This window comes from Microtus ochrogaster, linkage group LG2, assembly GCF_000317375.1.
Source record: "Microtus ochrogaster isolate Prairie Vole_2 linkage group LG2, MicOch1.0, whole genome shotgun sequence".
NCBI lineage: Eukaryota > Metazoa > Chordata > Mammalia > Rodentia > Cricetidae > Microtus > Microtus ochrogaster.
Genome location: NC_022028.1, coordinates 9,678,246 through 9,693,550, shown reverse-complemented (window position 1 = coordinate 9,693,550; position 15,305 = coordinate 9,678,246). Strand labels below are relative to the sequence as shown.

The window sequence follows — 15,305 nt, the reverse complement described above, 5'->3', positions numbered from 1 at the left end:
GACCTGGTTATCTACTAGGTTTGCTCCATTAATAACAATGTTTGAGTTAAGGACTAAAAATTAGAGAGGCCTAACTTGGGGCATGGATGGGAATATTTGATGAAGTAAAGTCTCTATATAATTTAAGAATGAGCGCCGAGACCCTTAACTTGTTGGGCTTTTGTTTTTTGCTTTTTTTTATTTTTTTAAAGTTTGTTTTGTTTTTCCAGACAGGGTTTCTCTGTGTAGCCCTGGTTGACGTGGAACTCACTTTATAGATGACCCTTCAACTCAGAGACCCACCTGCCTCTGCCTCCCGACTACTGGGATTAAAGGCTTATGGCCCCACGCCCAGATGGAATCTTTGATTTTAAAGGTTTTAGATGCTATGGAGACCCAAATATCAGGAAACGGAGTTTCCCCAGACTTGGAAGAAGAGCTGTGAAATACAAAGTCACAGAGCAGATGAACCCAAGAAAATGAGACAAAGTAGAGAGATGGGCCAGAAAAAAAAAAACCCACATGCACTTCAGAAACACGAGGCGGGAATATGTGGTCATTTTGGAAGCTTTAGAGATGAACATGCAGAGCCTGTGAAGGGCTGCCACCTCCAGAAATCACGCCTTGCCCTCTCCTCCAGTCCAACTGAGCCGTCCATGTCTGTGCTCTCAGACTGGCCAGGGTTCCCAGATGCCTTCTGCCCATCACTCAGCTGCCTGACTAGACCGTAAAAGCACTCTGGCTTCAGAGCATTATCTCCTACCCTGGCTGCCCTCAGTGATGAACTCTAAGAGGATGTTAATCCTTTCCACTCCAGCAGGTGTTGACCACAACAGCAGGCAAACAAGAACAAGAATTTCATTAAATATCCTTGGCTTAGGGTGTATCTCAGTGATAAAGCACTTTCTTTTTATTATTTATTTATTTATTTATTAAAGATTTCTGCCTCCTCCCCACCACCGCCTCCCATTTCCCTCCCCCTCCACCGATCAAGTCCCCCTCCCTCATCAGCCCAAAGAGCAATCAGGGTTCCCTGCCCTGTGGGAAGTCCAAAGACCACCCACCTCCATCCAGGTCTAGTAAGGTGAGCACTTTCTTAGCATTTATAGGGCCTGGATTCAATCCCTTGGTGTAGGAGGGTCTTCTATCTATGTGTTGCTTTCATTGGAATGCTGGGAGGGAGAAAGCAGAGTCAGGTAGACGCCATGGCTCAGCTCTCCGAGATGGACGCTGGTTAGACTCATGCCAGTAAGCCACAGTCAAGTGGCCATACAGATTATTAGAAATGGGTTGAATCGAGGTGTGAGAGTTAGCCAATAAGAGGCTAGAACTAATGGGCCAGGCAGTGTTTAAATGAATATCGTTTCTGTGTAAGTATTTCGAGGTTAAGCTAGTCGGGCAGCCAGGAACCCGTCGGGCAGGACGCAGCCCACCGCTCCTATTACATCCCTAGCACTAGAAAGGGGTGTGTGTTTGTGTGTGTGTGTGTGTGTGTGTGTTGATGACTAGTCTGGTGTGGTAGCTGCAGCCTGTATTTCCAGGTTCTCAGACCACTTGAGTCCAGGAATTCAATCCAGCATGGGCAGCATGGTGAAACTCTGTCTCAAAATAAGACAAAAAGAAGGTCAAAAATCTCCGGGTCATATCCTAGACCAATTAAATCAGAATGAGAGTCAGGGCCTATGCTCCCCGGGTGATTCCGATGAGCCGCCAAGCTTGCGAAGTAGAACTGCCTTCACAGTCAATCAAACGCCTCTTCGGTTCACAGTCGGCTGGGCCCTCTCTGCCCTGCACACGGTTTGGCTGCTGGCCGGGTCCGTCCATCTGCTCGGTGGCAGCAGTAGTCACTGCTGCTTCTGTTCTTCCCTGATTCTTCTCTCTGCATATTCATGCCTTCACCCTGATTTAGAGGACGTGAACAAGACTCCTGCAAGATTTTATAACTCATGGCAGCACAACAAAAAATGCACCTACGTTTCCTTCGCTCCTCAGAAGCGCACATGTGTTTGTGTGTATTTATAGACATATTCTACCCAGAGTTTAACTTTGCTGTAGTTCCTTCGTTCTCAGAAAATGTGTGAGCAGACTCCCCGTTTCTGGACGAGATGCCAGTTTGGGTCTGTGGTGAAGCTTTTCCGCCCTCTAGTGGTGTTATGAGAGCATGACAGTCTTGTTCAACAGGCTTTCTTCCACCCCCTATCCTCCTGCTTATCAACAGGGTTCATAGGAGGAGACAGAGCTTTTGATGAGTTCTTAGCTTTTGTCTGTTGTGTTGTGAGGCAGCTCATGGAGAATCTGCTGAGTGGGTACCTGACTTCTCACCTTATTATTTATCCTTCAAAGGGCAGTCAGAAATTACCAGAAGAACAGGTCATCCGCTTGGCAAAGGTTTGTCGAGTATGTTACAAGCCAGGCACAGGTGAATCTTTTAGTATCAGCCTTACTCGCCTGTCTCTGTACCACGTGTCCTTAACTGCAAAATAATCATCCCCCTCCCTCAGGGAGCATTCGGAAGGGCAGTCTAATGCTATCATCATCCTATTTATCAAATCCATTGTTAAACTCCTAATTTTACCCTGGGAAAATGTCCTCAAACACTCCCTTTTTCCCAGGCAATGAAAAAGCTATAGTCAAGTTCTTTTGTAAACATGGAAGAGGCCCCCGAGGTCTTTGGCCTCTTTGACAAGGCAGTTCATAGACTTCAATTTATTCCTGTTTTCCTGGTATTTCCTCATAGTTCAAAGAAGGGTCAGAGAGGACAGCTAAAGGTCAAAACTCTAACCTAAAGTTTGTTTGGTGCAAATTAAGTGTTATTGGGCCATATCTGCGTTTGTTTGTTTGTTTGTTTATTCTGTCCAGAGGTCTGTCTCTCTAGCAGAAACCATAAGACCCTTCAGGACACACAATTTTCACGTGCTGGCCCTCTTCTTCTAGAATACCTTCTTGCCCTTCCCCTAGGTATTTTATTTTCCCTGCATTTACACCCATCTGTACCTGGAGAATCAAGACATAGAACTTCCAGACAAGTTCCACAGACAAAATCAGCTTTCACCCTTCTCCCTGCCAACCCAGAACTTCCTAAACCCAGCTCTCTCTTCCTTCCCCTATTCTTTCTTTCTTTTCTTTTCTTTCTTTTTTTAATTTTTCTGTTTTGTTTTTGTTCTTTGAGACAGGGTTTCAGTGTAACAGTCCTGGTTGTCCTAGAACTAGCTTTGTAGATCAGGCTGGCCTCAAACTCAGAGATCTACCTGCCTCTGCCTCCCAAGTGCTGGGATTAAAGGTGTGCACCATCACTGCCCAGCCCATTCCTCTATTCTTATAGTTAAAAGTCTTACTACCTGAAATACAGTTGTCTTCGAGGAGGGAAAATTCAATAATCAGAAGACTTTTTAAATTCATCACTGAAGGGCTGGAGAGATGGCTCAGTGGTTAAGAGCATAGCATTGGCTGCTCTTCCAGAGGTCCTGAGTTCCCAGCATCAATTCCGCAACCATTTGTAATGAGTTCGGGTACCATCTTCTGGTGTTCAGGCTTACATGCAGGCAGAACAAAGTATATGTAATAATAAAAAAAATACAGTTAAATAAGCAGTAATTTGGTTAAGTGTATGTTTAACTAATAATAATATGAAGATTTAAAAAAATTCATCACTAAATAGCCCTTCAAGCCAAGTGTGGTGACACACGCCTTTAATTCCAGCACTCGGGATGCACAGAGAGGCAAAGCTTTGAGTCTGAGGCCAGCCAACAGAGTGAGTTCCAAGACAACCAGTGCTACATAGAGAAACCCAATCTCAAAAGGCCACACAAAAATATGTTCCCTCAATTTTCAGTACGCTCACTTCTTCCTAAAGGTCTAGAATTATTAAGCCATGACCTTCATTTCACCCCTAGGTAACTAGAGAAATGACATACTCTCTTCTCAGGGGTTAACAGGATGGCTTTTACAAGTAGCGGTGCTCTCTGGGAGAGCGTACATTTCAAAGCGAAACTGGTGGACGACACTGAGAGTAATGGACACATCCTGAAGTGGGGTGTAAATAAGCAAAAAAAAAAAAACCTTTATTTGTTGGAAAGGGAAATATTGCCATTAGTAGGGTTGGGGGAAGAAGAGAACACTTGAGAGAATGAAGATAATGAAGCAAAAGGGCAGTGAGTTCCAAGCGTGGGTCCCTTCAGAAAGACAGAGATGAAGATGGATAAAGTGATTGGTGTGGCCTTGGATTCACTTGGGCGTGTGTCAGAGTTCACATGCCTCCTAGTCTGTACAATCCTTTTAGAGTTATAAAGTCTCCTGCCGCTGAGCCCCCTGTAAAGCAACTCTCTGGATTGGTGGACTGAGGGCCTTGGCCTCAGCAATCGCTTGCCTCTTGGGAGCAGGTTACCCAAACTCTCTAGCTTTCTCTTGACGAAAAGAGCAAAGGTGGGAAATTATTATTTCTGCATTGGTATGCTGCAGACAAACTGCTTAGCCCGTTGCCACACACCCAGAGAGGTGCCACAATTAGAGAGCCAGGCAGCATTTAGTTGTGGAGGACACAAGCTATGTTTTGCTCTGCTTTTTGCATTTACCACCCATCTGTGCGTCCAGCAAATGATACTGTCTGCTCACATCTGGGTCACTGCATTAGACTCAGAGACAATTTGGGGGCATTTCATGGATAACCAGAGAAAGAAGGAACTGTTGCAAAAAGCCAGGATGGCGAGATGTGCTCAGAGAAGCCCTCTCAAGCTTACCTTCACCTCTGAGGTTTTCCCCTCACCACCTCCGACTTTGATTATGATAATTATGTCTGTCCCAAAAGAACTGAAAGGAGATCTGTTATAGAAAAAGGGCATCACTCATGCCTAGTCTTCCTTAGAGTAAACATAGCAAGATCGTTTCAGATATACTTACAGTAGTGTCTCAAACAGGAATCTAAGGTTATTGTTGTTTCTCTGCTGTTTGTAACAAGATCTTGCTATGTTTGCCCATACTGGCCTTGAACTCCTGACTCAGTAAGCCTTCTGCCCAGTCTCCTGAGTAGCAGTGACTAAAAAGAGGCACCTCGGTGCTCAGCTCAACGTTTTATGTTCTTTTAGATGCTTGGTGTATTTTTTCTCCTATTGTGTTGATGATTCTAAAATGTGATATGTACAGTTTAAAAGCAGAAAAAGGCAACACACATTGAAGTAAATGCCACAGAGAACTAATACAATGCTTTATAAATTAAATAAGGAGAGGTCTTCATTAAGAAAAAAAAGGTGATTTATCTGGGGTGGGTGTTTACTGCAGTCCAGACACAGCACAACAGAGGCCGCTGCACCCACGTTGCAGCCAGTGGAAGCACACTGGCTTATGCAGCAGTCTCCCTTGCCCTACCGTTGGGAGAAAAAGAAGAGCTGCTGAAGACGCCACTCTGCCTTCTCACTTCTCCAGAATTGTTACCATGCGAGCGTGGGCCGTAAGGTGGGAGCCAGGCAGACCTGGGTGCAGTTGTGCTTTGCTACCGAGTGCTTGGGGATGTCACTCTAAGACCTATGTACTTCTGCCTCCCCAAACATACTTAAAGCAGAAATGAACATCTCTTCCAGTGCTCATGAAGCTAAGACATCATGGACTATGCATGCAAGTGTGGTGTGTGCACATGCTCACATGGGTATTCCATGGAGGTGCACACACGCAGATGGGCATGCACAGGTAGAGGCCAGAGGCTGGCTTTGGATCTCTTCCTCAATTGATTGCCTGCTTATTTTTGAGACCGGGTCTCTCACTGAACCTGGAGCTCACTGACTGAACCAGGCTGGATGACTAGTGAGCTCCAGGTGTCTCCTATAGTGGGATTGTAGACACACACTGATTATACCTGAGGATTTAGACTCAAACTCTTATTGAAGCAAACAGCTTACCAGCTGAGACATTTTCCCAGCCCTACCCAGATTTCCTCCGCTTTCTACTGAATGATTTTTTTTCCTAAATGTCTTTAAAGGAAAGAAAAGAAAAAGAAACAAACACATTGTCAAATGTGGTGGCAAAAGCCTTTAATCCCAGCTCTCTGGAGGCAGAGCAGGCAGACACCTGTGAGTTCAAATTACAGAGTGAGTTCCAGGACAGCCAAGGCTGTTACACAGAGAAACCTTGTCTAAAAAAGGAGGAGGAGGAAGGGAAGAAAAAGAGGAAGAACAAACAAACACAAAGTCTCGTTTCTGAATAAAGATATTGGTGAGAGCCGGGCGGTGGTGGCACACGCCTTTAATCCCAGCACTCGGGAGGCAGAGGCAGGCGGATCTCTGTGAGTTCGAGACCAGCCTGGTCTACAGAGTGAGTTCCAGGACAGCCAAGGCTGTTACACAGAGAAACCCTGTCTCGAAAAACCAAAAAAAAAAAAAAAGATATTGGTGAGAAACTGGTGAAAAGATCTGGGGAGCTGGGGGTGAGAGATTCAGCAGCATTTGGGTCATAATTAATTTGAGGTTAATGATACAACTAGAAGATAGGGTTCAGGCTTTTTTAAATGCTAAGCCATTTGAATTCAGTGAAATAACCTGTCACTTCAGGTAGGTAATGGATATTTTCTTTTAAAACTCCCATCATTCCACTTTTAGCCAAGGGACTATACATCTTAGGTTTTAGAGCCGAGACCAGTTCCCTCCCTAGAATCCATGACTGTGATAATAGGAATCAGTGAACTATTTAATGGTTGGAAAACACCAACAGGTTTCACATTTACCAGCAGTGAGGCTGCACAGATTAATTAAAATGTCACACTCCCTTGCTTCTAGCAGGCACTTTATGACACTGCTGCAGTAACTGATTACCAAAACAGATGAGCTACTGCTGCCATCACCAAATTGACGGAAGAAATATTGTTCTAAAATCTGGGGCTCGTGCTAAGGGAGGCATTATAATGAGGGATCTCTTATTCCTCAGAAATGTTTATATCCAAGTTCCACGGATAATTGTCCTTAAAAGAAAATTGGCTAGCGAACCCAACACTGTAATTCAAAAATAGTTTATGAAATTCTCCCCAAATTTCAAAACTAGTATGCATTACTTTAGAAAAAAAAACAGCAGAGATTTGCAAACACGTTTGCATCTCAAAGACATATACAATTAGCAGGCAAGGATGTTTGCAATCAAGCCTGATAACCTGAATCTGATCCCTGAGACCTATATGGTAGAAAGAGAAAATGGACTTCTGCAGGTTTTCCTCTGACTCCACACAGGTTCTATGGCATATATATATATATCCAGAAAAGGAAGGAAGGAAGCAGGAAGGGATGGAGAGACGGAGGGATGGGAGGGAGGAAGATGTAATTACATAAAAAGCACTATTTGGGGGGGGAAGGGTGCTTAAGAGTGATGTATGTTTGTCTGTGTGTGTATGTATGTGTGTGTGAATACACATGGACCTGTGGAGTTCAGAGGTCAATATCAAGTGTTTTCCTCAAATTCCACCTTATTTTTTGAGATAAAAAAAAAATCCTGAAGCTCACCAATTTGGCTATGCTGGCTGGTCAGTAACTGCAGAAATCCTCCTGTCTCCACCTTCCCAGTGCTGAGATTACAGGTGTACGCCACCACAGGCAGCTTTCTCCATGGACGCCAGGCGTCCGAGCTCAGATTTTCATACTTGTATGGCAAATGCTTTCCCAAATAAAACCATCTCTCCAGTGTGCCCTATTTTTTAAGAGATCTAATCCAAGGTGTTGTGGTATCTTGGATGTCTCAGATCACATAGAATTGCATTTGTCTGTGGTTTTAGCTTGAGATTTCCATAGATATTAAAAAGAGATAGCACTTAATGTTTAGTTTTTTTTTTATCGTGGGTTGCTACGCTGAAGGTGTGTCTCCTAAGAAATGTTCTTAATAACGCCCTCTTTGTATCTTTTATATTGCATTACTGTAGAAGCATAAAATATTGATACATGATTTTTGCTTCCCAGAGTTTTATATATATACATATATTTCAATATTGGGGGTTAAATTTAGGGTAGGGCTTTGCACACGCTAAGCAAGTCTCCTACCACTGAGCTGGAACCCCTTCCCTGCTTTGGCCTTCTTTGTTCTGAAATAGGACATCAATAAGTTTCCCAAGCTGGCCATGTTCCTCAGGCAAGTCTTGAACTTGTGATCCTCCTTAGCCACTAATATAAGTGAGATTATAGGTTTGTACCACTATGAATTTCTTGATATTTGCTGGTAAACATATTGGTAATTTATTTTGATAAAGCTGTTAGTAATCATATCTAATATGTGTTTAAACAGAATTATGAAATTTCACGTGGCCAAACGGAAGTTTAAGGAAACATTGCGCCCATATGATGTAAAAGATGTCATTGAACAATATTCTGCCGGTCATCTGGACATGCTGTGTAGGATTAAAAGCCTTCAAACACGGTAAGCAAAGGGTATGGAAACTGTCGGGGGGGGGGTCCCACAATAAACAAAGCCTCTCAATTCTGTATTGCTGATTCATTTTTTGGTAGGCAACTGGGAGGTTGTTCTATCACAGATATTGTATTCTTCTTTTCGGATGTAAATCAAACATTGACAGGCTCCACAGATCCCTCTTCTGAGAAATGGAGAGACTGTCAGGGGTGCCGCGTAGGGTTGACATGACCACTGACTTGTCAGTGTAGTTTGTAGCATGTAGGAACCTTGGAACCTGGTACTTGGTAAATGTTAATGATGGCCTAGCAATATCACTCCATAGAACACTTTACAAACGACCATAGCTTTCCCACCTGCTTATCAGATATAAAACGAATCCTCACGGAATCTCTTCTATCAGTGTAAAATAAACGTAATTATGATTTCATGGTTTTTACGGTTGAATTCACAACTGATGGGTCCAAGGTAGAAACAAGTTATTTGGCTCGCTCATTTTTTTCCTCTATCAGGTCCATCATAAATGATTTCAACAAGGATCAGAAGGATTAAAAAAATATGTAATCCTGTGTTAAGAAAATAATCAGGGGTGAGAAAGGGGACTCAGCAGTTAAGAGACTGGATGCTCTTCCAGAGGGTCTGACTTCAGAACCCAGCACCCACATCAGGTGGTTCACAACTGCTTCTCTGTCAGCTCCAGGGAATCTGACAGCACCAAAAGTACCTGCACACATGTGGCAGACACACACACACATGAATAAATAAATAAAACAACTGACTCTTTTCTAAAAAGATAATTGGATCAATTGACACGCGTATCAGCTTGCTTCGCCTTTTACAAACTGGACACTTGCCTTTCCTCTTTTGAGCCTTCCACTTTTGCCTCGTGCATCGACTCTCAACCTGTGGGTCTCCATCCCTCTGAGGGTCGAATGGCCCTTTCACAGGGGTCGCCTAACACCATCGGCATTACGTTTACATTACAATTCATAACGGCAGCAAAATGAGTTATGAAGTAGTAACGAAAATAATTTTATGGTCAGGGATTCCCACGACATGAAGAACTATATTAAAAGGTTGCATCATTAGGAAGGTTGATAACACTACTGGCCTACTGTCATCTGTACAATTAGTGCCTATAACCAGGTATCTCCTTTGTCTGGCAGTGTTGATCAAATTCTTGGAAAAGGGCAAATCACCTCAGATAAGAAGAGCCGAGAGAAAATAACCGCAGAACACGAGACGACGGATGACCTCAGCATGCTCGGCCGGGTTGTCAAGGTGGAAAAACAGGTATAGCTCACCCACACAAGTTAGCTTTCGGCTGTGATTTGTTCCTCAAAGCTAAGTATATGGATGCAACTTAGGTGTTAAAGTTAATCTTCTAACATTTTATTTTATATGTATGAATGATTTGCCTGCATATATGTCTGTGTTTGATGCCCAAAGAGGTCAGAAGAAGCTGTAGATCTGGAACTGGAGTTTTAGAAGGTTTTGAACTACCATGCAGGCGCTGGGGATCAAACCCAGGTCCTCTGAGAGAATAAGTGCCCTTAACCTATGCTATTTCTCTAGCCCCTAAAGTTGATCTTTTTGTTTGGTTGGTTTTGGTTTTTGTTGTGGTTGCTGCCTTGGTTTGTTTGTTTGTTTTTGAGACAGGGTTTCTCTGTGTAACAGCCCTAGCTGTCCTGGAACTAGCTCTTGTAGACCAGGCCGGCCTCGAACTCACAGAGGTCCACCTGACTCTGCCTCTTGAGTTCTGGGATTAAAGGGGCGCCTGTTTGTTTGTTTTTTGAGACAGAATCTTTTCTACATGGCTCCGGCAGTCCTGGAACTTGCTTGGTAGACCAGGCTGTGCTTGAACTCACAGTGATCTGTCTGCCTCCAGCTCCCAAGTACTGGGATTAAGGGTGTGCCTAACTACGTCTGGCTTCCTAAAGTTAATCCTAATGATCACTATACGTCAAAGGAATGAAGTAGAGAGTGGTTAAAATTAATGACTTCTTATATGTAGAGAGTGTCTTTAAAACACTTTTGGATTTCCATTGAAGGATAAGAAATGTTTATCTCAGCCGGGCGGTGGTGGCACACACCTTTAATCCCAGCACTTGGAAGGCAGAGGCAGGCGGATCTCTGGAAGTTCAAGACCAGCCTGGTCTACAAGAGCTAGTTCCAGGACAGGCTCCAAAACCACAGAGAAACCTTGTCTCGAAAAACCAAAAAAAAAGAAATGTTTATCTTGTCCATTAATACTTAATTCAGAAGCAACTGTAGAATTTCAATGGTAAAATAGCAAAGATCTGTTTATCATTGCGTCTCTTTTAGTTTCCTTCATTTAAAATGAGATTTAAAACCTCACCGTACTTGTGGCAAACAGTAATTTTTGACCCCAAGGCTGTGTCTTCTCAGAGAGTATTCTCAATGGAATTGTAAACATTCTAAGTATTCACTTGAAAACATTTATTTATGTGGTTTTTTTTTAATTTATTTGTGGGGGGTGTTGAGGAGTGTGGTCTCACTATATAGCTCTGGCTGAAACTCACTGTGTAGACCAGGCAGGACTTGAACTCTTAGAGATCTGCCTGCCTCTGCCTCCTAAGTGATGAGATTAAGGGTATGCACAACCATGCCTGGTCTTAACTTTAAATTTAAATTCTCAGCCCAGCCTATAGTGGAAGCCAGTGCCTTTAATTCCAGTACTCGAGGTGTGCGTCTGTGTGTGTGTGTGGGGGGGGGTCATCTCACAATTCAAGTCAGCCTGGTCTACAGAGCAAAGTTCCAGGACAGCCAGGGCTGTCAAACAAAAACAAAACAAAACAAAAACAAAACAAAACAAAACTCAAAAAAAATTAAACTTTCTTAGATTGATACTTAAGTTTCTTAGTTTCGTTATAGAACACGTTCCTTCTAAAATTCACTGGCAATGCAGAAAGAAAATCAACCAGTAAGAAAAACATGCTGATTGAAAATACCTTGAAATGCACTTCAATGGTGCTTATATGATTTTTTTTAAAAAAGGTTTAGAAGACTAGAGTGGGGAGTCCAAAGAGGGTCACACAAATGCGGTTCTAACCCTCTCTCCCCTTCCTTCTCTGGCCCCATCGCCCCCAGTGTTACCCTCCGTCTCAATCAGAACTGCTTTGGCCTTCATAGTATTTCTTTTACTGTGTCAATAAAATCTTATGTCACCTTTGACATCTCAAGAGCAAAGTCAGTTCTTCCTAAGAGAGTGACCTCATTTGTAACTGTTTTCCCCGTTTGCAGGTCCAGTCCATCGAATCCAAGTTGGACTGTCTGCTGGACATCTACCAGCAGGTCCTCCGCAAAGGCTCCGCCTCAGCCCTCACTTTGGCCTCCTTCCAGATCCCGCCTTTTGAATGTGAACAGACGTCTGACTACCAGAGCCCGGTGGATAGCAAAGACCTGTCCAGTTCCGCCCAAACCAGTGGCTGCTTGACGAGGTCAGCCAGTGCCAACATCTCGAGAGGCCTGCAGTTCATTTTAACGCCAAATGAGTTCAGTGCTCAGACTTTCTACGCGCTTAGCCCTACTATGCACAGCCAAGCAACACAGGTGCCAATGAGCCAAAATGACGGCTCCTCCCTGGCGGCCACCAATAACATTGCAAACCAAATAAGCGCAGCCCCCAAGCCAGCAGCCCCAACAACTTTACAGATCCCACCTCCTCTCCCAGCCATCAAGCACCTGACCAGGCCGGAGACTCTGCACCCGAACCCCACTGGCTTACAAGAAAGTATTTCTGACGTCACCACCTGCCTTGTTGCCTCCAAGGAAAACGTTCAGTTTGCGCAGTCAAATCTGACCAAGGACCGTTCCCTGCGGAAAAGTTTTGACATGGGAGGAGAAACTTTGTTGTCTGTCCGCCCCATGGTGCCCAAAGACTTGGGCAAATCTTTGTCTGTACAAAACCTGATCAGATCGACAGAGGAACTGAACTTGCAATTTTCGGGCAGTGAGTCCAGTGGCTCCAGAGGCAGCCAAGATTTTTACCCTAAGTGGAGAGAATCCAAATTGTTTATAACTGATGAAGAACTGGGTGCCGAGGAGGCAGAAACAGACACTTTTGATGCCACCCCGCAGCCTGCTGGGGAAGCTGCTTTTACATCAGACTCTTTAAGGACTGGAAGGTCACGGTCATCTCAGAACATTTGTAAGACAGGAGACAGTACAGATGCCCTCAGTTTGCCTCATGTCAAACTGAACTAAAGTTCTTTGTTCCCTTTCTAGGCATAGCTGTTCTTTTAGCCATACATATCACTGCATGAACTATTCTGGAAGCCCTTCTAAAAAGTCGAAATCGCAAGAATCAGGAAGAACATGAACGGCAAACTTAGAAGCCTGTTATCTTTTAATTGCATGAAAATGCATGTTTAGGGATGGCAGAAATTCCAAGGTGCATCGACATTAACCCATGCATTTAGTAATGTACCTTGAGTCTAAAATCCCAAGCACACAGTCGCTGCTGAAGCTATGGGGTGCGCGAAGATGTCAGGATTAGTTCCATTGCAAGAGTTGATGCTGTGTTTTGCAATTGGAGTAAACACCTTCAGATTTCAGGCATTTCTGCTTTATGACTAGACACAAAGTTCATTTTCAAAATTAGGCCATAATGTATATGTAGACACAATGGCTAGCAACAGCTGCTAATAACACAAGTAAAGCAGAATTTGGAATATAACAGAAACGACTGCTTATTTCAAGATATCTTTGCCAACCCATTCCTCCTCAGTCATTTGACTAACGTAATTTGAATGTCAATCTGTGTGCTTTTGGTGACTTAGCTCTGTGGCAGACAATTTTTTGCACATTGTTTTTATGTTGTCCTTTATGCCGGGAATGATTCGAAAATGGGCAGATAATGCCGTTCAGGGCCAGTGGGGCAGGAGATTTGCTCTTCCCTTAACATCTTAAAGTTTGTGCAAAGGTCTCTGATGGGGGAGTCAGCCGTGTAAAAAGCGCAATCTCCTCACAAACACATGAACTACCGATGGGTTTAACAGCTTTTACAGCTGGACTGGTCTCTCTGTGAGAACACAATGACAGGCTTGACCATCCTGCCCACTCAGTGGCCAGTGTGACCCAGCTGTTCCCATTTTGTAGACATGCAGGTAGGACCTGGGGAAAGGGGTATCTATGTGAGGCGGAGGGAAGGAAGTCTTGGAAAGACTACAAGCGTTCCCACAAGTGGGTAGCATGCAAGGAAATGCCTGCCCACCCGCATGGGGCAGTGAGGAGATGGGGCAGTGAGGAGACAAGCCAAAATGAAACAACTAGATTTTTTTTTTTTTTAGAAAATAAATATTGCTAGGAAGTTCAACTACCTAAACATCCCTTATTCTTGTATAACAGAGAATTTTGCAAGCTATTTATTTTTACTATTCCCTGAATGTCTTTTGCTATTGTGTAGTAGTACATTTTGCACATGAAAGGCTAAAACTAAACTTCCTTTACTTTTTATACTAGAGTGAACATTTTTCTATTCCTCCCAACAATATTATCCCAAATGTGAAATGATTGGCTCAGTTTCCAGGTTATGAACATGTATCATTACAAACCAGATAGCACTCGATGTGTCTGTAGATCAGAACCCCTTAATAATATATTGTGATGGCAACGAATCAAATGAAAAATATGTATTAAAAGTGTATTTCTCAAAAGGCAAGCAATACTGGCTGCTTGTTAGAATTCAGCCCTGCACCTGTAATCACAGCCCTGGGCAAAGTGAGATGGGAGCACGGGTTCAAGGCTAGCCTAGATGATACAGCAAAACTGTGTCTCAAAAACAGGGTGAATAGCATTCAAATAAGCTGTTGAGAGCCTACCATGTGTGTATACCTGTGATCCCGCTATTTGGGAGGCAGAGGCAGGAGGTTCTGGAGTTCAAAGCTAGCCTTGGCTGTGTAAAGCCTGGTCTCCAAAAAAAAAGGAAGGAAGGAAGGAAGGAAGGAAGGAAGGAAGGAAGGAAGGAAGGAAGGAAGGAAGGAAGGAAGGAAAAGAAAGAAGTCTAAGGGAAGTTGGTTAGGCTTGAAATCCTGAAGGATTCATGAAAGAAGGCATTTTTTTTTTTCTTAACAACTATTATCACTGGGGGTGGGAGGATTTTTTTCAGCATCCAGGTCAAATGAGCAGGATCTAGGGATTTCAAGTGGTTGCTCAAAGAAAGGAGACCTTCAAGTCCACCAGCCCTTCCCAAACCTCTCCTCCAGCAGAATGTTCTAGTTACCGGTCATCCTTATTTTTCTGCCCCTTAACTGTTTGGTGATCCTTCACCCCAGTTTGATATCAGACTTCACCAGGCCTTAACCAGCCTTCACCCTCAAGCAAACCAACTTCCTCTTCCTTGAGTGTGCTTCTCAACCTCATTTTTTGACAGTGAAAAGTTAGAAAGAAAGAAAGAAAGAAAGAAAGAAAGAAAGAAAGAAAGAAAGAAAGAAAGAAAGAAAGAAAGAAACCTTCCTTATGCCTGGTATGGCTGTACGCACCTTTAATCCCAGGGCTTGGGAGGCAGAGGCAGGTAGATCTTTTTGTTTGTTTGTTTTGGTTTTTCAAGACAGGATTTCACCATAGCTTTGGAGCCAGCTCTTTTAGACCAGGTTGGTCTTGAACTCACAGAGATCCACCCTGCCTCTGCCTCCCAAGTGCTGGGATTAAAGGCGTGGCAGGTAAATCTTTGTACATTCCAGCCAGCCTGTCTACAAAATGTGTTCCAGGCCAGCCAGGGCTACATAGAGAGATCCTATCTTAAAAAAACAAAAGCTTTCTTGGATTCTAATACAGTCTCCTAGAGTACAGCATTCAGGATCTTATGGCCCATGAAAACACAAGTGAGATAAAGTGTGAGTTTCTCATTCTATCGAAAAATGTTCATCAAGCCTTTAAAGATATTCTCATTTTCCAAACAGAATGCTAGGCAGTTATTAATATGACTTTTCATT

General features: G+C 43.5%; 1 protein-coding gene across 3 annotated transcripts in view; it reads left to right on the top strand.

Annotated features, from left to right (window-relative positions):
• Nucleotides 1–14,254, top strand: part of Kcnq5 (potassium voltage-gated channel subfamily Q member 5) — a 529,997-nt gene extending 515,743 nt beyond the window's left edge. For all 3 annotated transcript variants that reach the window (XM_026785580.1, XM_026785581.1, XM_013351081.2), the window contains 3 exons: nucleotides 8,227–8,358; nucleotides 9,516–9,642; nucleotides 11,614–14,254. In XM_026785580.1, the coding sequence (XP_026641381.1) occupies nucleotides 8,227–8,358; nucleotides 9,516–9,642; nucleotides 11,614–12,576 (1,222 nt within the window). In that variant the 3' untranslated portion in view covers nucleotides 12,577–14,254. The remainder of the gene's footprint in view (nucleotides 1–8,226; nucleotides 8,359–9,515; nucleotides 9,643–11,613) is intronic.
• Nucleotides 14,255–15,305: the final 1,051 nt, after the last annotated feature.